Source organism: Oncorhynchus tshawytscha, linkage group LG06 (assembly GCF_018296145.1).
Source record: "Oncorhynchus tshawytscha isolate Ot180627B linkage group LG06, Otsh_v2.0, whole genome shotgun sequence".
Taxonomy (NCBI): domain Eukaryota; kingdom Metazoa; phylum Chordata; class Actinopteri; order Salmoniformes; family Salmonidae; genus Oncorhynchus; species Oncorhynchus tshawytscha.
This window is the reverse complement of record NC_056434.1, coordinates 76,941,774-76,964,136: the sequence shown is the minus strand read 5'-3', so window position 1 is coordinate 76,964,136 and position 22,363 is coordinate 76,941,774. Positions and strand designations below refer to the sequence as shown.

General features: G+C 42.5%; 1 protein-coding gene across 2 annotated transcripts in view; it reads left to right on the top strand.

The window, feature by feature from the left end:
* LOC112253118 (pro-neuregulin-3, membrane-bound isoform) overlaps nucleotides 1–22,363 on the top strand; it is a 394,019-nt gene that overhangs the window by 218,259 nt on the left and 153,397 nt on the right. For both annotated transcript variants that reach the window (XM_042323631.1, XM_024425051.2), the window contains one exon: nucleotides 15,480–15,609. In XM_042323631.1, the coding sequence (XP_042179565.1) occupies nucleotides 15,480–15,609 (130 nt within the window). The remainder of the gene's footprint in view (nucleotides 1–15,479; nucleotides 15,610–22,363) is intronic.

Sequence of the window (22,363 nt, the reverse complement as noted above, 5' to 3'; positions counted from 1 at the left end):
TAATCCATACTACTCTGCTTGTCGATCAGGAGATTGTCTTCCCTCTCCTGGCAAGCAATCAACACTTTCAGTAAACATTTCATTTGGCGCGGTGAGCAGCACTGGTGGTGGGGGAGAGGTGGAGATTGGAAACTCTCCCCAGAAATCAGATGCACTGAAAGGCATGATATGCGACTATATGAGAGGAGGAATGCACACCGCAAGAAAAATGATGTCTCTCTTACACCAGGGAGAAAAAATGAATAATAAATTGATGTCTGTGTATTTATTTGCTTGTCGGTGCGGAATTTCAGGATGATTTTATACGTAGCTAAACTGCTTGCTCTGAAATGATCGGGTGTGCTGTCAAGAAATGCATTGAGGTTTGAGTGTATTCTTAATATCATGTGACGACATGCATACATGTTTTCTTTTAATTCCCCAGCATGAAAACACAAATATGCGGTACAAAAGATAACAAACATTTATAAAAGATTACACATGAATGGATTTGGCAATTTCAGCAACACCCGTTGCTGAGAGGTGTATAAAATCAAGCACACAGCCATGCGATCTCCATAGAGAAACATTGGCAGTAGAATGGCCTTACTGAAGAGCTCAGTGACTTTCAACGTGGCACCATCATACAATGCCACATTTCCAACATGTCAGTCAAATGTCTGCCCTGCTAGAGCTGCTGGCGAGTGCTGAAGTGCATAAAAATCATCTGTCCTCGGTTGCAACACTCACTACCAAGTTCCATACGGCCTCTGGAAGCAATGTCAGCACAATAACTGTTTGTCGGGAGCTTCATGAAATGGGTTTCCATGATCGAGCAGCCGCACACAAGCCTAAGATCACCATGCGCAATGCCAAGCGTCGGCTGGAGTTGTGTAAAGCTCTTCGCCATTGGACACTGGAGCAGTAGAAATGCGTTCTCTGGAGTGATGAATCACGCTTCACCGTCTGGGAGTCTGACAGACAAATTTGGGTTTGCATAGTGCCAACTGTAAAGTTTGGTGGATGAGGAATAATGATCTGGGGCTGTTTTTCAACTCCATATTAATGCACATGATTTTGGAATGAGATGTCCGATGAGCAGGTATCCACATACATTTGGTCATGTAGTGTAGGTTTTGATGTTTTATGGATGAACACGAGTGTCTGTACTTATGCACTCATGCGCTCTTGTGATTTTCTGTTTGCCTTTTACCTGCTACCTGTCTACAGGAGACAGTTTGCAGGATGTGTGTCCCTTGTGGCCTGGGCCACCCCACACAGGGAGATGAATTATAGATGTGTCGCTGGATGTGTCAACATTCATTGACGTCACACCACACATCACACAGTGACAGGGAGATGAGGAAGGGAGAATGAAAGGACAGAAACTAAATCAGAGAAAAAAAGCACAGAAAGAGAGGAGAGTGATTTTATTGGCTGTTCAGAGTTTCCTGGATGATGTCAGTACTATTACAGTGTTTTATTTTATATATTTTTTTTGTGGTTGATAATCAGCGGGACTAGAGTATTGGTAAAGCAGCTGACTGCTAGTCTAATGGAGGAACCACTCAGTGGAGATATATTTACACCCAAATTGTATTACATGTACTCAATATCTTCCTAATTCCCCAAACACTTAGCTTTACCTCATTAACCTTTTGTAGCTGGCCACCTATTGTTTAGAGCTAAGTGTAGATCTTGCCAGAGCTAAGTTCATAGGCCGATGTGAAAATTGGTTTTCTAATAAAATAACCACAAACCTAATTGGAAAAGAAGGACACAGATAAGCACAAATAACTAAGATACAGAGCTGAAAAGCTAACCATTTGACCACAAACGATAGAACATTTGTGTGATGAAATTCTCTGCCTACTCTCCTCCAACTGTGTCTATGATGTGTATTAAACTGTTTTAGAGAGAGAGACAGAGTTAGAGAGAGAGAGACAGAGAAATACACTCTTAGAAAACAAAGTGCTATCTAGAACATAAACGGGTTCTTCAGCTGTCCCCATAGGAAAACCCTTCGAGGAACCATTGGTTACATTTAGAACCCTTTCGGGTTCCATGTAGAACCCTTTGCATGGAGGGTTCTACAAGGAACCCAAAAGGGATCTACCTGAAAAAGGGTTCTACTTTCAGAACCTGATTTTCTAAGAGTGGAGAGAGAGAGAGAGAGAGAGAGAGAGAGAGAGAGAGAGAGAGAGAGAGAGAGATCTCTAATTTCAGCTCTGTCACTGCTAATCAGTGGGCTGTGCGATACAAATTACAGGGGGGTGGGGGTAAGAGCTAAGCATCATCAACAAAGGGGGATGAGTTAATGTGGGAATACACTGAAATTGACTGGCAACAAGATTATACTGGGAGAGTAGGAGGGAGGGAGGGAGAGAGAGAGGGGGGGGTGAGAGGGAGTGAGAAAGGGAGGACGTGCAAGCAGCCATGAAAGTGAGGTGAGGCCACTGTGTGCGTGCTCCTGGGTGTTGACGTTTGAGTGAGAGAGAAATGTTCTGCCGCTCTTGTGGGCGTGTGTGTTCTTGACTTCACCCACTTCCCCAGACACCACCGTATGATCTAGCACTGTGTTGTAGCCTTGTGATGTAGGCAGGGGGCAACACAACCGGATCTTTCTTTACTGCTGCATTTTACTGTGCCATTTGTGTTGCTTTTTACTCTACTGTATTTATTAACATCCTCCCACCATCTATTGCCTTATGATGATATGTAAGAGCCAATCAGTGTAGTGCTGGAATAACACCAGGGCTTCATATAGCACCACATAAAGTGGCATTCAATGCCTGCATAATCTTCTCTTCATAATAGTTTTGACAACTTAGGATCTGGCATCAATTTGACCTTTCAGTCATTATTGAAACTGTTAACAGTTGATATATGACATATCTGAAAGAATCTCGTCACATTGTGGCATGGTAACAGAGTGTTATGGCATTGCTGTCATGAGATGCTTTGCTGTCTCTGTAACAGCCACTTCAGCTGCATTGTTACATTATGGTCTATTCTTGTTATAAGTTCAGCATTTCACTTCTTTCTCTGTGTTGGTGTTCCCAGAGCCCTAACGAGCCATACACAAAGAGGCATCAACCCTGAGAGTCCCTAACGATTTGCTTTAGAAATGGAGCTCTCCATTCACAGTTGCCAAGCCCTACAATAAAGGCCTGAATACAAATACAGCCGACCTTATAGGGAGCAATAGAAAGACAGAGCACGCCCCAGGGAGACCAGATGCAAAATGATCCCTCCAACTTTAACACACGCTCTAATCACATAGACTCATATAGACATTTATTTTTCTTTGTTTTCTATGTCATTCTTCTGTCATTCTGTCATTCTTATCTTGTTCTTATTTGTGTATGTTTGATCATATTTACACATAGTTCTTTTTTTTTACCCGGTGTGAAAATATTATTCATGTTTACTTGTCTCCTGCTTTAGATTCATACTAATAGATATCCTGTTATTCGAAATCTGGTTGTATTTGAGAAAGAATCTCCGCCCTAATGGAACCCACTGAAGACTGCTGTGCAGAAAGACTGCAGTACGCTGTGCTGGTACCGGTGGAGGCTGCCGAAGGGAGGACGGCTCATAATAATGGCTGGAACGGCACAGATGGAATGGCATCAAACACATAGAAACCATGTTGACACCATTCCACTTACTCCGCTCAAGACATTGTTGCTGTATTTTCTTTTCTTAGGCTGAAGACCACTGATTTACATGCTGGGTTTGAGACTCGGTGTCATTGCATTTCTAGGGCATTTTTGGCACCATAAGAAACACATTTACTACATGTTTTCTTTGACTTCACATGCATTATGCTGTATTCGCATATTGGAAATAATGGAATCTCCGGCCCTGGAGAAAAAGCTTATGCTAAAATGATTCCATGCATATTGGACCTTTTGATGGTTGACTCATAATGCTGTTCAAGCTTAATTAAACAGAGTCCACCCATCCCCCCCATGCTTTCTCCATTGAGCGTTCTGCTTCATAGGCTTGCCACCAATCAGCAGTTTGAGTCACAGGCTGGCCCGTACCCCATTGATTCAGTCATATCTTACCCCTTTTCTCCTTAGAACTGGGCCCTACTATCATGGTCCAATCAAAAATGATTCTCACAGCTGCACTTCCTCCTCTGATACCCAATCAGCATTCTGGTCCTGCCTTCAGTTCGCTTGCCGCAGACCATGTGTCAGGGGGGATATTGTATAATATAAAACCTGAACTCCGATCATCCCCCTCTTCCTCCCCACTCCTCATAGCACAACAACTGATGAGCATCTGGACAGAGCAGGGGCAGGCCAGTTCTAGCTGACCTGTGCTTATCTCGTGAATATAATTCCACTGAGGGTACATACACTGAACAAAAATATAAATGCAACATGTGAAGTGAGCTGAAATAAAAGATCCCAGACCTTTTCCATACGCACAAAACACTGATTTCTCTCAAATGTTGTGAACAAAGTGAGCATTTCTCCTTTGCCAAGATAATACACATCCACCTGACAGGCGTGGCATATCCTTACACAGGTGAACCTTGTGCTGGGGACAATAAAAGGCCACTCTAAAATCTGCAGTTTTGCCACACAACACAATGCCACAGATGTCTCAAGTTTTGAGGGAGCGTGCAATTGGCATGCTGACTGCAGGAATGTCAACCAGAGGTGTTGCCAGACAATTGAATGTACATTTCTCTACCATAAGCCACCTCCAATGTCGTTTTAGAGAAGTTGGCAGCATGTCCAACTGGCCTCACAACCGCAGACCATGTGTATGGTGCCGTGTGAGTGAGTGGTGGGTGGCGGTCGGGTTATGGTATGGGCAGGCATAAGCTACGGATAATGAACACAATTACATTTTATCCATGGCAATTTGAACGCACAGAGATACTGTGACGAGATCCTGAGGCACATTGTCGTGCTATCCATCCACCGCCATCACCTCATGTCCATGTCGCAGGGATCTGTACACAAGTCCTGGAAGCTGAAAATGTCCAAGTTCATCTATGGCCTGCATACTCACCAGAGATGTCAGAAATTGAGCATGTTTGGGATGCTCTACCAGCATATATGTATTGCCAGTGATGTGAAATCCATAGATTAGGGCCAAATACATTCATTTAAATTAAAATGATAGCCTTGTATCATTTATGGTCTGTCTAAAGCTGCCAATACTCCAAGCTCTGCCAGCCTACAGTACTATCTTGTTCATTCTGTCTATGTGAACATGCCTTTATACTTAAAGAAGTTCCAGATGAAGTTGTCTAATCAATGGGCAATTTGGTGCGACCATCAGTAGTCTGTCTCATAGTTGACAATAGAAGATGATGAAAATGAAGTACAATGAGGTCCTTATACAATACATGTTCAACAGGAAGAGGAAGACAGAGAGGGGGTAAATTGCAGTTATGCAAGCAGTCTGCTTCTCTCCCTCTCTCCTCTTTCTCTCCCTCTCCCTCTCTCATCTTTCTCTCCCTCTCTCTTCTTTCTCCCTCTCTCTCCTCATTCTCTCTCTCTCTCCTCTTTCTCTTCCTCTCTCTTCTTTCTCTCCCTCTCTCCTCTTTCTCTCCCTCTCTCTTCTTTCTATCCCTCTCTCCTCATTCTCTCTCTCTCTCTATGTTCTCTCTCACTCTCTCTCTCTTCTCTTTCTTGCTGGATAGTATGATTATAAGCCCAGAGCCACTGATGCTTCAGAGCGAGGACAATTGAACCTGTCCCTGAAGTAATAGCTTCCTCTAGAGCTTAATTAACAAAGTCACACTGTGTTTCGTTATATCAGGGGAAAGAACAGAAGCTGACAAATCGATCAGGAAATTCAGAGAGGGGCGAAGAGTGGAGCCAGGGAGAGGGTGGTTGTCTCATTCTCTCGGATGTTCAAAGTTAGCTCTGTCATAGATCTTGCTATAAAATCAACACAAAGGCTTGACACTAATGCCATTTTCATGAATGTTTTGTTCACCCTTTGTGAGTGTTTACCTGCCTGTGTTTGTGGCTTTGATTATTTATAAATGGTTTCATAACATCAGACGACAAGAAATGTGAAATTAATCGTTACAAACAGTTAGTCTTACATAATGCAATTTACCATGGCGTTACTGATGGAGACTAACACTGCTATTCCCAGACTCTCTTTGAACTGCACACTTACTTTCCCCCTGCAGATCGATGATTAGATTTCCTGTAAATCTTCAAAGACCCTCTTATTGATCCAATTGGCCAGTAATCTTCCCTCCCTTGCTCTGTTTTGTATAATCTAGGGGAGTACAACTAGACCTGATGCAGCAGGGCACATTCACATGTATCATCAGGAGACTTCTGTCTGATATCTGAGAACACTGATTAGGGATTGAGGTTGAGTCGGAGTCTCTTGGATTTGTTTGTTGTTTTGAAAACACAGTTGAAGAAGGTTGATGGGTTGAAATGTCCACTCTTTATCCTCATCCCATTGCTAATGCACATATTTAAATATTTCTGATTGAATCAGTGGTCTCCAGGTCTGTCCGGGTTTTGAAGTGCAACTACAGTATAGGCTACCACTAAATATTACCCAGATGCATAGCAGGTGATCATTTGCCTATCTGAAACAGGTAAGTTCCACCAACACTCAGGGGAAGGTGACTTTCAGTCTGAAATACTGAGTCCAGTAATTCAACAGTGGGGTAGAATACAATGAAAACACTTGGACCTTCAATTGTAGATCTAAGTGATTCTAAGTGATTCTAAGTGATTCAGGTTAAGTGATCTAAGTGATTCAGGTTAAAGCTACTGAAGAGGAACATTGACAGGCAGACTGCTGACACAACTTCCTCAAGCAATTATTATGCTGATAAAAACATTAGATTGCAGAATCTCAGTAGAATGTGTATTTAAACAATATCCCCAATGCAATGTCAACATCACCAATGTCAATTGCTCCCATGTTGCCATTATCAAGATGTTGGAGTTATGTAATAACAGAGTAACACCATCTGAAATGGACACATTAGCATTGCAGTACTTTTACAATGGAGATGGATGACTTATATACAGTTGTTAAATTCCATGTGGCAGCAGAGGTTCTGAACTCCCTGTAAAATGCATTTAGGGCAGCAGGTAGCCTAGCAGTTAGAGAATTGGGCTGGTCACAGAAAGGCTGCTAGTTTGAATCCCAGAACAGGATGAAACAAGTCTGATGTGCCCCTCAAACTATGCTCTTGCATCATGAAGACAACTTTCCAAACAATGTTTGACCCCTACTAGCTTTTGACCTCTTGGCCTTTTGAATAACAGTATGTGATTTAACATCCATTGGTTTAATCGATTTCAAAGAATTTTGGTTGATGTTGACACCTCTGCTTTAGGGGGTTTTGCACTCAAAACAAGATCTTTGGACAAGAAAAGACATTTAAGCCGTTCCATAAATCCAACCTCCCAAACTGACCACTATTTCAGATCAACCAAACAGTGTTTCTGAGACCGATTCCAGCATCATTTGGACAAACAGAATTGGGACAAACATCATTAGTCCAGCATCATTAAGAAAGGCGTCATTGGCCTATACAGTGTCAGACGGGAGGCAGCCAGGTGATAAAAGTACAATGTTGTCCCACTCCTCTATAATCCTTGGCGTGATGGAAGGACAGTGTTGTCCCACTCCTCTATAATCATTGGCCTGATGGAAGGACAGTGTTGTCCCACTCCTCTATAATCATTGGCCTGATAAAAGTACAATGTTGTCCCTCTCCTCTATAATCATTGGCCTGATGGAAGGACAGTGTTGTCCCTCTCCTCTATAATCCGTGGCCTGATGAAAGGACAATGTTGTCCCTCTCCTTTCTAATCCTTGGCCTGATGGAAGGACAGTGTTGTCCCTCTCCTCTCTAATCCTTGGCCTGATGGAAGGACAGTGTTGTCCCTCTCCTCTATAATCCATGGCCTGATAGAAGTACAATGTTGTCCCACTCCTCTATAATCATTGGCCTGATGGAAGGACAGTGTTGTCCCTCTCCTCTCTAATCCTTGGCCTGATGGAAGGACAGTGTTGTCCCACTCCTCTATAATCATTGGCCTGATGGAAGGACAATGTTGTCCCTCTCCTTTCTAATCCTTGGCCTGATGGAAGGACAGTGTTGTCCCTCTCCTCTCTAATCCTTGGCTTGATGGAAGGACAGTGTTGTCCCACTCCTCTATAATCCATGGCCTGATGGAAGGACAGTGTTGTCCCACTCCTCTATAATCCATGGCCTGATGGAAGGACAGTGTTGTCCCACTCCTCTATAATCCTTGGCCTGATGGAAGGACAGTGTTGTCCCACTCCTCTCTAATCCTTGGCCTGATGGAAGGACAGTGTTGTCCCACTCCTCTATAATCATTGGCCTGATGGAAGGACAGTGTTGTCCCTCTCCTCTCTAATCCTTGGCCTGATGGAAGGACAGTGTTGTCCCTCTCCTCTATAATCCGTGGCCTGATGAAAGGACAATGTTGTCCCTCTCCTTTCTAATCCTTGGCCTGATGGAAGGACAGTGTTGTCCCTCTCCTCTCTAATCCTTGGCCTGATGGAAGGACAGTGTTGTCCCTCTCCTCTCTAATCCTTGGCCTGATAGAAGGACAGTGTTGTCCCTCTCCTCTCTAATTCTTGGCCTGATGGAAGGACAGTGTTGTCCCTCTCCTCTATAATCCTTGGCCTGATGGAAGGACCGTGTTGTCCCTCCGCTTTATAATCCTTGGCCTGATGGTGTGAGCAAGGTGTGACTACTCTGCCAGATAAATGGAGACCAGAGGTGCATGGTGTCAGCATGTAGATAGAGGTATTAAAGAGCTCTTGGCATATTTACGACGGCTGGACCTAATGCACTGTTGACGTGATATTGCAGAGAAAAGCCTGCTATATGAATGTCGATGAGTGATGAGTGATGAGAACAGGGATGGAACAAAGCTAAAGGACATTTAACTGTGGCGGTGCAGGTGGATGTATCGTCAGTAGGCTGGGAGAGAGAGAGAGCAACAGAGAGAGAGAGAGATATGGGGTCAGCTTTGTGGCTAGACTGGAAAGACAGATAGAGACAGATTAGTCAGTCAGAATATCCCTACCTGCCAGATGTCACTGAAAGCATGTGCATGTGACTGTGTCTCTGTGGGGGGGGTGTTGTCAGTGAATGCAAATGGAGGTGTGTTTGAATGTATACTTCCTTCCATGTATTAGTTTGTTCAGGGTCCCACTGTGCAGCGTGAACCAGGCATTCCTGGTCAGACACGTCATGCTATAGACAGAAAATATGCCATGCTGCAGCAGTCATGGCTTTGCACTGCCTCTGTGTAATTTAATTCCCCATACTCCGCTGACCAGTGTCACACACACACACACACGCAGACACACACACACACACACACACACACACACACACACACACACACACACACACACACACACACACACACACACACACACACACACACACACACACACACACACACACACACACACACACACACACCTCTCAGTACCTATAGACCTAACCATTGTGCTAGGGAGATTGCTGTTCTTTTGTCCATCATTGGCTGCATAAATAGACTGGGGGCCAATCTGGAGAGAGTGGGCCACGTACTCAGTGTAGCCTGGGGAGAGAGGGGATGAGAGATGCCCTTCCTTTTGTACTAGGAAATTGCCATTGACCCCCTTAGTCCGAATGGGAGGCTAGTTTGAGGTGGACAGGATAGCAGGTAGTGAATGGTGGAACGGGGGATGACAGCAGGAAGGATTGAGGGTGAAAGAGGAGCACAAAACATACATAACAAACAAGTCCCTCCCCCCACCCAGTGCATGCTGTTCTGGATCCCTAAGTGTTTGCCTCTGTGTGACTTCAGTGATTGGCATGACCTCAGAGTGGGGCAGGTCAGTGGCAACTCTTTTCAGTGGAACAGAGGCTACAATCTGAGCTAAAACTGTATAATATCATGATGTCATTAGGCACATTAGCACGTGAGTTTTTAATTGAAGTGAGCCGGGTGGACTACTGGTCATGGGGCTGATAGATGCTACAGTCCTCATTCATTACATTTTACTTGAAGTTTTCCATATTAAATGGGTATCTTGGTCATCTTTACCAACAATTAACATGGTAAGAAATACCAACATTTCATTAGAGAAACATACAGTACAATATAAGTATAACGGATTACTACACATCCCACAGAACAGTGGAGGGAGCACTGGATCCCCTTAATTTGAAGAAGCTAATTATTAGTTTGGACATTTGAGTCATTATCTTGAGACTACTCTTCAGCTAATGGTGTAATTTGAGATATGAAATGCTTGCTACACTGAGATTCATGGGCTATGAAAGGGGTTTAGACCACAGCCAGTTCTACTGTCACTAAACCAAACAAGAAACAGCCTACAGCAGAATTATTCCAGGTTGTTCCTGTACCCCCAGGGGACATCCATCTAACCCGCCCCTTTTTGAAATGAAAAAGGCTTTAAAAATGAAACGTCTGATGTAGGGCGGTAACCTAGCGGTTAAGAACGTTGGGTCAGTAATTGATAGCTCGCTGGTTTGAATCCCCTAGCAGACTAAATTAAACAAATCAGTTGATGTGCCCTTGAGCAAGGCACTTAACACTATATGCACCTGTAAGTCGCTCTGGGTAAGAGCGTCTGTTAAATAACTAAAACGTAAATGGAATGCTTGTCATATGCATTGCTAACTAGCGTGCCACAGAGAAAGATATAGTACTGATAGGACAGTACAGGGCATTCCTACTATAACAACTATTTCACTACAGGAGCCCTTGTTTCCCATTTTTGGCCCACTTCGTTCTGTGTTGTCGTTATACTCTCTGTTCCTTGGGCGATCGATACTCAGCGACCTTCACTATCAGTCAGACTCCCAGGCAATGCATCGGGGGAATGTCACTTTTGAAGGACGCTATTACCACGGTGCCCACGGGAATCTCATCCCTTAACCTCCTCCAACGCTTCCTTGCACAACACAAACACACTCCCAGAGAAAGACAAACCGAGACTGAAGGATGCGACAGACAGCATAAGGTCTATTTCTCAACTTAGAAATCACAATGTCCTAAAGTGTTCTTCACACCCTGCCATCACAACATCACCTCTCTATGTGAGCAGTGAAACACTACACCCATCTCAAACCAAGCACTCAAATCGCTGAGCTGACATACTGACCAAACAGAACGATCTCTGCAGTTTGGAGTGCCCTGAGGAACTCCCTGAAGTGGAGCTCTATAGTTTTAGCCCTGGGTGTCAATGCCTCAATCATTATCACAGTTCCATACAGCAGGGTTTCCTGAATTCGGTCCTGCCCCCACGTGCACGTTTTAGTTTTTACCCTATCACTGGGGGGGGACGAGAGGAGACGAGAGTGGAAACCTGTGTTATCCATGTTATCCGTGTTATCCATGACCTGATAGTGGTGCATTGATCTGATGGGAGGGACTCTCCTCAGATGAGTCTAGATCAGTGTTTCCCAGCCCTGGTCCTCCAGTACCCCCAACAGTACACATTTTCATTGTCGCCCTGGACAAACACACCTCATTCATCACATTGGGGGCTTGATGATTAGCTGACAAGTTGAATCAGGTGTGCTTGTCCAGGGTTTCAATTAAAAGGTGTACTGTTGGGGGTACTCTGAGATTGACAGGCAGCTGTCTCCTTATGAAGTCATCTGTCCTTCGATTCCCAACTTTCTTTTGAAGAGTCGTGATATCTCCATAATTCAATACAAAAAGAGTAAATAGCTGTTGTACTGCCATCATCTTTGGGCAGTTTGTGATGCTGAACAGCCAACAAGCCTAGCATTAAAATCAGGTCTAGGTTGTTTAAAACAATAGAGACTCTCCAGTGTGCTTCATGGATGTTGGCTACTTGACGATGTGGACCTCTGGTTGAGAGACTCTCTGCATGCACAGACAATATCATCCAGAGGAACTGAGGCTCGTTTCACTGGGTGTGTTGTCACAGAGGGGAACATCTCCAGTAAGAGTGCCTCTCAAAGTCTGGCACAGCAAGGGAAGTGCTCTTAACCCCAAATTAAATATCTTTTTATGCCAGGGAATCTAATTGTAACATCACCAGAGCCAATGGGAAGGACTCTCAGGCAAGGCCCAGGGGACATTATACTGTAGGGATGATGTTGGAGCAACACCAAAGCATTGCTTGTAGAAGAACAAATTAGAATGGACATGGACATTATGTACATGCTGGCTGTCGTTGTGAGCTTTATTCAGTGATAATGAATATAATACTGCCCTTTCTGAATCTACTCCGTTCTACTCCTTCCTCTATGAACAACAGCAGAATTAGACTTAATTGTGGTTCTGATCCCTCGGAAACTCATCAAAAAACTCCCAGCTCATAGTCGGGTTTAGGTTGATGTTAATAAGACACCACCGAGCTGAATATGACAATTCTGAGCCATTAGTAAAACCAACTCATAAAAGTTTATCTTAGCTGGTAATCGTGACAGTTTGAGGCACCGCAAAGGAAATATAGCGATGACACTAATTGACATTGTTGCAAATGATGGGGAATAACCAATCACAATGAGGCATCACCAGTTGTAAACTCGACATGGCACACTTCTGACAACCACCGTGAATGTGACTGTACATCAAACGTTGTCATGGTAAAACGTTTGATATCATTTCCGCCTGACACGATCACTTTGCCTACTCTTAACTAATATGTTGGCATGCATAAACTTTTTCTAACCAATTCTGATGGTTGTAAAAAACAGAATGTTTACAATATTACCGTTATATCAACACACTCACTAACCACCCCCGTTTAACAACTCTACATCACTGTAACATGGTAGGCCTCAAGTCACTTGCCGATAATGTTGCATGCCCAATATAGATATATATTTTTAACAACGTGATGTTGGTCTCTAAATGGATAACTTGAAAGAACATTTAAATTAAATCATCGAAAGAAAAACATTTATTTATTAGCCTAGTCTAGTTTAGTCATATCATACGTTTTAAGTCATATCATGGGAAATAGGCTTCACATTAAATCATTGTCAAAAGCACAAGAGATTGGCTACTGTTGTATGTAGGTCTATATTATATACATCCATTATTATGGATGGAGCATAAATACACTGAACAAAACAAAAACGCAACATGCAACAATTTAAAAGATTTTACTGAGTTACAGTTCATATAAGGAAATCAGTCAAATGAAATACATTTATAGGGGCCTAATCTGTGGATTTCACATGACTGGGAAAACAGGCATGCATCCGCTGGTCACAGATACTTCTTAAAAAACAGTCAGTATCCTGAGTGGCGCAGTGGTCTAAGGCACTGCATCGCAGTGCTAGATGCTTCACTACAGACCTGGGTTCGATCCCGGGCTGTATCACAACCAGCTGTGATCAGGAGTCCATATGGTGGCGCACAATTGGCCCAGCGTCGGGAGGGTTTGGCCGGGGTAGGCTGTCATTGTAAATAATAATTTGTTCTTAACTGACTTACCTAGTTAAATAACAAATCTGGTGTAGGCACCATTTGCCTCATGCAGTGTGGCACATCTCCTTATCATTGGAGTTTATCAGGCTGTTGATTGTCACCTGTGAAATGTTGTCCCTTCAATGTTTGTGTGAAGTTGCTGAATATTGGCGGGAACTGGAACACGCTATCATACACGTCAATCCAGAGCATCCCAAACATGCTCAATGGGTAACATGTCTGGTGAGTATGCAGGCCATGGAAGAACTGGGACATTTTTAGCTTCCAGAAATTGAGTACAGATCCTTGCGACATGGGGCCATGCATTATCATGCAGAAACATGAGTTGATGGCAGCAGATGAGTAGCACGACAATAGGCCTCAGGATCTCGTCAGGGGATCTCTATGCATTCAAATTGTCATGGATAAAATGCAATTATGTTCGTTGTCCATAGCTTATGCCTGCCCATACCACCATGGGGCACTGTTCAGAATGAATGAATGTTGACATCTTAAAACCATTTGCCCATACACATGGCCTGTGGTTGTGAAAAAAAGTGCACCTGTGCAATGATCATGTTGTTTAATCAGCTTCTTGATATGCCACAACTGTCAGGTGGATGGATTATCTTGGCAATGAGAAATGCTCACAAACAGAATAACACAATTTGAGAGAAATACGCTTTTGTGCATACAAGACATTTCTGGGATCTTTTATTTCAGCTTATGAAACATCGGACCAACACTTTACATGTTGCATTTATATTTCTGTTCAGTGTAGAAATATGATCATATAGAAACAACTTCAAAGCAATTGTATGTGGCACCGGAACCACTGACTTGCTGCAATGTTCTACTATTAAGACACCTGCTGGTAACACTTAACTGATTAGGACAGCTCATGAGGTGTCGTAAATGTCTGTAGACTAGGTGGGATTCTTCTGACTAAAGAGGCTTCATGCATAGCTTTATCCATAAGAGTAGGAGTAAAATGTCTCTATTCTCAGCACTTATGATCCATTTTCTACTATGAGACGCTTTGTGGATACAGGCCCAGGTGTGATGAACTAAATCCTCAGGAGTTGTTTTGTTTCAAATACTGTCTAAATATGGGTGGGATTTGCACTTTAGGTTATAATTCATTGGTTATATTGCACCACACAAGCTCAATCAAGTGTAATGAAAGTAATTGAAAGAAAACAAATACTATTTCAACCTAGGTCTGCTAACTTACAACTCTTTGCAGGACTACAGATGTAAATTGGTTCCTTAGCTACGTAACTCCAACGCATTTACATGGATTTGTAAGCTGAAATGTTGACTAATGTGTACTGTCACTGTATAATAAACAGCATACGTAAAATGAAAAACACAACAGCACGGCTCAACTCCAGTTTAGCTAGGCTAACTCCCCATGTATGAAGGACCATTGAGGCATGGCCTAGCTTTTTAATAGAACTGTCATCACTTAGGCAAAGTTGATATTCTCCCCACAGCGTAAGCTCTGTGTACATCAGGCTTGGTGTTATTGATAATTGAGAGGAGTCAGGTTCCAAACGCTGTAGACATTCACAGCAGGTCAGATTATCCGAATTCCTCATTCATCTTCTCTCAGTGATGTACCAGGAGCTGGGCAAACACTCTGGGCCTTGTATTAACTTTCCATACAGTGTATTACAGCACGTTCACTTTCACTTCTACTGAAACCTGCAGAGGAGGCAAATAGGAAAACACTCACATGGCCACTCCTGCTGCAGCAGAGCGCGGCTTGGCATTATTGGGCATTTCGGGGGAATTTGTTGGGAGGATTTGTTATTTTCTTGGAGTGCCTTGTTGAGTCCTATGTATTGCATTTGTGACACGTGGTGTGCATGGTCGTTTACGACTCAGTCTTGGATAGGAAACACATGTCTTATCGTGTGAATTTGAACTAATGAAGTGTGTTCCTTGTTTTTTTTTACTAACATTATCTCTTTCTTTTTTCTCTCTCTTTCTCGGTCTCCCTTTCCTGTCATCTCTCTATTTTCCCTGCAGCATCACCCACCATTCCTCCATTGGTCTCAGAGCATTTCAAGCAATGTCACGAGAAGGACCTGGCCTACTGCTTGAACGATGGAGAATGCTTCGTCATCGAGACGCTGAGTGGACCACACAAACACTGCAGGTGCGGAGACTGTGTGTGTGTGTGTGAGTGTGTGTGTGTGTGTGTGTGTGTGTGTGTGTGTGTGAGTGTGTGTGTGTGTGTGTCTGTGTGTGTGTGTGTGTGTGTGTGTGTGTGTGTGTGTGTGTGTGTGTGTGTGTGTGTGTGTGTGTGTGTGTGTGTGTGTGTGTGTGTGTGTGTGTGTGTGTGTGTGTGTGAAAGAGGCATTAGAGTGGGTAGATTGAGAGAGTCTACTGTTATAGACTGATAAGTGTTCCAAATTATTTTTTCCAAGAAACAGTATCTGGGACCATGTCTGTGAGGTGGTGAGTTTGATGGTGACTATTAGTTGACCAGCTGTGGTGCATAGAGTCCCTTTTCTGTCAGATTTAAAGTGGCATTTTTACAGAAGTTTGCCCCCAAAGGGTGGTCAGAGAAAACAACTACAATCGTGTGCAACACTTGTAATTCAAAGCTTGAAATCTAAGACCTCCTGTGCATTTCAGCAAAGACATTTCTGAGTGCAAGTGATCATTGGAACAGGTTCTTCACAATTTACCCACCTCAAGTTACAATGGCATAGAGGAATGAATAAGTTAATATTCCTAATTGATGAGCCAAGAAATTAAGAGAACATGGTCCACGTTTGAATTGTAATTGTTGTTGTACTTATTTGACTACTACTCGGAGGCACTTAGCCTTTTCAAACACTGGGCCTCTCTAATTACATCCCAGAACAAACTCCTTCCAAATCATAACCTGAAAAATTCCAGTCGGCTGGCTGTTCAAAGACTTCTGTTATGTCACCTGCTCTGAAGGGACCAGGTCACCGAAGGCCTGATGTTTTAATGCTGAGTTGTTACTGTGCCAGCCATGGCAATTCTCTGAAAGTATGTCACACAGAAGTAATGCTGCCAAGAGTACTACACACACACAGTCACAAACACATCAAAGGGAATCTCAGAGAGTAGTGGATTTTCTGGGTTTTAGACAGTGCTACTTTATGGTTATTTGACTCGGGTCAAAACTCACCTCAGGTATGGCCCAATGATCTATATAATCCCAGGATTGTTGATGCTATGTGATGGAAGGTTTCCACATTATTTATTACAAGATTTAGTTGAGGTTTAGGAATTAGTGAATGATTTGTCCCAAATACAATTCTTTTACTTTTTGAAATATTTAGGACTAACTTATTCCTTGCCACCCATGCTGAAATGAACTGCAACTATTTTTTATGTGTTGCAGTCATTTCAGTTGCTGTAGTAGCTGACGTTTATATTGTTGAGTCATCCGCATACATAGACACACTTTACCCAAAGGCAGTAGTATGTCATTTAGTGAAGATTGAAAAAAGTAAGGGGCCAATACAGCTGCCCTGAGGAATTCCTGATTCTACCTGGATTATGTTGGAGGGGGTTCCATTAAAGAACACCCTCTGTGTTCTATTAGACAGGTACAGTAACTCTTTATCCACAATATAGTAGGGGGTGTAAAGCCATAACATTTTTCCAGCAGCAGACTATGACTGATAATGTCAAAAGTCACACTGAAGTCTAACAAAATAACCTCCACAATCTTTTTATCATAAATTTCACCAGTCATTTGTGTAAGTGATGTGCTTAATGAATGTCCTTCCCTATTATCGTGCTGAAAGTCTGTTGTCAATTTGTTTACTGTAAAATAGCATTCTATCTGGTCAACCACTATTTTTTTCAGAAAATGTACTAAGGGTTGGTAACAGGTTGATTGGTTGGCTGCATGAGCCAGTAAAGGGGGCCTTACTTTTCTTAGGTAGCGGAATGACTTTTGCTTCCCTGAAGGCTTGAGGGCACACACTTTCTAGTAGGCTTAAATTGAAGATATGGCAAATAGGATTGGCAATATTGTCTGCTATAATCCTCATAATTTTCCATCCAATTTGTCAGACCCCGGTGGATTGTCATTGTTGATAGACCCCCCCCCCCAAAAAAAAAACGTAAAAAACGTATTGTATGACCTCTTATACACTCTACTAGGCCCAGCCTTTGGAACCTTGGTTTTCCTAGATATGGTTACTATATTGTGATCACTACATCTGATGGATTTGGACACTGCATTAAAGCAAAATTTCTGCAGCATTTGTAAATATGTGATCAATACATGTTGATCACAAGCACTGTCGCAGGCACTGGTTACAGTTTGAATATTTTTGTTGAGTGGGCAGCTTAATGAAAGCCATTCAATACTGAAATCACCCAGAAAATATACCTCTCTGTTGATATCACATACATTATCAAGCATTTCGCACATATTATCAAGATACTGACTGTTAACACTTGATGGTCTATAGCAGATTCCCACAATAATGGGCTTTAGGTTAAGCAGATGAACATGTATCAAAATTACTTCAACAGTATTTAACATGAGATCCTCTTTACAATAATGTGGTTCTTATTATAGACCCCAACACCACCCCCATTGTCATGTTTGTAATTTCTGTAGATGTTATAACCATGTATTGCTACCACTGTACTTATCTAAGTGAGTTTCTAGCAAGTTATTGACTTCATGAACCTTGTTTCTTAGGCTACATATGTTAACGTGAGCTATTTTTTGCACTTTTCTGGGATGCTTGATTATTTTCATTGCTTTACTAGGAAGCTTAGCAGAAGTGGACATGCTCATGCTATTTATGTTAGGTCAGGGTGAGCTGCACACAGTGGACTTCCTACTAGGGCACACCGCCTCAGTGCCTACAGCATCACTCTGGTTCATAGGCACATGATTACTGTATACAATAGTAGTGGGATCAGCAGAGACATTCAGGGCAGTAATTAGGTTACTTACATTGTGTCTTCCAATGCCCCTGGGATAATGTACATTTGCTGAAGCATTATGACAACTCAGAGACACAATGGTTTGGATTAACTGAGCTGGGCTTGGGTCATTGATAAGTCGTTGTCTCAACGCAGCCTTATAATGCTGTGAAAGGATCCAGGAACCCAAATGATTTGTTTGGATCCCTTCCTCCTTCTAAAATGAGCTTTGTTTCCAGAAGGTATCAAAATTGTCAATACATGTTATACCCACAGAGCTGCAGTAGTCTCGTAGCCAGTTATGGAGGGTTAAAAGTCTGCTGAAACGTTCAATGCCACGATTTAGGGAGGGCAAAGGGCCATATATTATGGGGAGTTTGTTGGTGTCAAGCAGTGACCCAATCTGTTACGCTCGTCGTTTGAATGAGGAGACCAAGGTGCAGCGTGGTAGGCGAACATCTTACTTTTATTAAAATGAACACCGAAAAAACAACAAAATACAAAACGAACGTGAAGTTCTGCAGGTGTCACGCCCTGACCTTAGTTATCTTTGTTTTCTTTATTATTTGGTTAGGTCAGGGTGTGACAAGGGTGGTTTGTGTAGTTTTCGTATTGTCTAGGGTTTTTTGTATGTTTATGGGGTTTTCTAGTCTAGGTATTTTTATGTCTATAGTTGCCTGGATTGGTTCTCAATCAGAGGCAGCTGTTTATCGTTGTCTCTGATTGGGGACCATATTTAGGTAGCCATATTCCTTGGATAGTTTGTGGGTTGTTATTCTATGTTTAGTTGCCTGTATGCAATTGTCATATACGTAGCTTCACGGTTCGTTTTGTTGTTTTGTATAGTTTTGTTCAGTGTTCTCTCTTTAATTAAAAGAGTTATGTACGCTTATCATGCTGGGCCTTGGTCTCCTCATTATGACGACCGTGACAGCAGGATACACAGGAACTATACAAAATCAAGATCCCACAAACTAAGGTGGGAAAAAGGTTGCCTAAGTATGATCCCCAATCAGAGACAACGATAGACAGCTGCCTCTGATTGGGAACCATACCAGGCCAAACAAATAAATAGGAAAACTAGATTGCCCACCCTAATCACACCCTGACCTAACCAAAATAGAGAATAAAAAGGATCTCTAAGGTCAGGGCGTGACACAATCAGTTGTTTAAAATCCATCTTCAGCTGTTCTGGGCTGCCCTTCATAATGTCATTGAATCTCATACAAACTATGAAATTCAATATTTCCTGATGGTGGTTTAAAACGTTTGGGAGCCGCTTATTAATGTCCTGTACTCGTGCTCCTGGATAGCACAACGTTTTTGCTCCAGGGACTGAGACATTTTCTCAACATTGGACATGCCCAATACAACAGTCAGGGGAGTGTCAAGATGGAGGTGCACTGGCATCAAAACAGTGCCTCCTGTTCATAAACCTGTCCTCTCCAAGTCGGAGTACTATAACTTTAGGTATATTTTCAAGACCAATCAGGTGGTGGTTGTTCTTCGTTGCCACCTGTTGCCATGGCAACACAGTCTGAAAGGACTGCTGGAGACTGTCGGAGGCCGAGATTGCAGTGCAGGCTGCTGGGCCTTGAACACATTGATACAAGCGGACAGTAAAGGCTTGAAAATATTATTCTTCGCACCAGATGGGAGATGGAGAGTTCCACATCAAGGGTTAGGTTCCTCCGAAAGCACCCTGATGGTGCGGTCTGCCCAACGCATCACCGGGGGCAAACTACCTGCCCTCCAGGACATCTACAGCACCTGATGTCACAGGAAGGCCAAAAAGGACATCAATCAACCGAGCCACGGCCTGTTCACCCCGCTATCATCCAGAAGGCGAGGTCAACACAGGTGCATCAAAGCTGGGACCGAGATAATGAAAAACAACTTTTATCTTAAGTCCATCAGACTGTTAAATAGCCATCACTAGCCGGCTTCCACTCGGTTACGCAGCCCTGCATCTTAGAGGCTGCTGTCCTATATACAACGACTTGGAATCACTGGTCACTTTAATAATGGAACACGAGTCACTTTAATGATGTTGATATAATGTTTACATACTGCTTTAGTCATTTCATATGTATACACTGTATTCTATAAAAATATGTATCTATATATATATATATTACAAGTATTTCGCTATACCTGCAATAACACAATTTTATTTTATTTTATTATCTTTGTTATTTCTATTAAGTTTAAGGGATGGGAATGTCCCTTGGTCCTAAATACATAAAACATCCCTTGCATCAAAAAGAACATGGAGTCACTGTAACTGTGTTGTATGTTATACAGTGATTCCAGATACTGGGTGTGGATGATTTCTATAACATTAAGTGAGATAGGGCTGATTTGATTATTGGGGAAAAATGATACAATTATTGGTTGTTATTTGCCTTTGAAATGAAAGCACTCTCAACAATCAGGTCTATCAGCATGGTTTCCAGTCAAAGGCCAGTCAATGAAGTAATATTATTACCATTTCAGTTTCATCTCTCAACATTGTTAATGAATTACTATTCTAGCTGCACGTGTAAGGGTATATCATTGAACAATCCCTAGGCAATAGCCTCAGCAGACTGAGAGGGTCAGGGACAGAACACTGCAGTGCATCTGAAATGGAAGAATGAGAATGTACACTGACTAAAATATAAACCAACATGTAAAGTGTTGGTCCCATGTTTCATGAGCTGAAACCATAAAACATCCATACACACAAAAAGCATATTTCCCTAAATTGTTGTATACAAATTTGTTTACATTTCTGTTAGTGAGTATTTCTCCTTTGCTGCTGACAATAAAAGGCCACTCTAAAATTTGACATTTTGCCACACAACACAATGCCACAGATGTCTCAAGTTTTGCGGGAGCGTGCAATTGGCATGCTGACTGCAGGAATGTCCAACAGATGTTAATTTCTCTACCATAAGCCACAATCCTCAACTCAACAATTTTCCATAGAATCATAAATTAACAATCAACTCCCTTTCCCTAAGTCTCAAAGTAGCTGAAAACCGCATCCCAAACTATTAATTCAGTTTATCAAACCACCATTTACTACTGATAGGCTGGGGTTACACGAAGCAACTGTCACGCATTTTTAGTTGCAGTTGCAGGTTACGAGTAACATCATCTCAAGCAACTTTGCTGTTACTTATAGCAACTCAAACGTGATTAAAATGGCATGCAACAGCCAATCAAATTAAAGCTGCTTCTGTCATATGGTTTGAGAACTTTAAACTCACCCCATGTCATCTACTGCATTACATTGTGATTTCACAAATTATTATTATTATTTGTGTATCCAACCGTTTTGGTTTAGACAAAATTCAATTGCCAGCTCTGTTTGATCAACTAGATAGCTAGCAAGGAGATAACCAAGCTAGCAACACATTTGCTAGCTAAACACAGCTAATGTTGAACAGTTTCAGTTGGTTTCACATTGAAATTACAGTTATTGACTGTAATGACAGCTTTAGTGAACAAAGATGTTGTTTGTCAACCGGAGGGGATGAACTCTCTCTGAGGCAAGTAATGCAACTTGTATTTTTATTTTGTTATGAATTTCAATAAAAAAGTGTTGCTTTGTTTTGTGGTCTCTCTCTCTCTCTCTCTCTCTCTCTCTCTCTCTCTCTCTCTCTCTCTCTCTCTCTCTCTCTCTCTCTCTCTCTCTCTCTCTCTCTCTCTCTCTCTCTCTCTCTCTCTCTCTCTCTCTCTCTCTCTCTCTCTCTCTCTCCTCTCTCTCTCTCTCTCTCTCTCTCTCTCTCTCTCTCTCTCTCTCCTCCACCCCCTAGTGGTTACTTGAATAACAATCAGTCCCTAATTGTGTGTCAGCCAGGCCAGGCTTGGTCTAAGATAAGAGAGACCCAGGGCTTGAACACACAACCGTGTTTATTTATTATATCTTTGGGGCGGGAATTCGATTTATTTTTCAGCGTCAACCGACTGTAAGGGCCTCCGTCTAGTTAGTA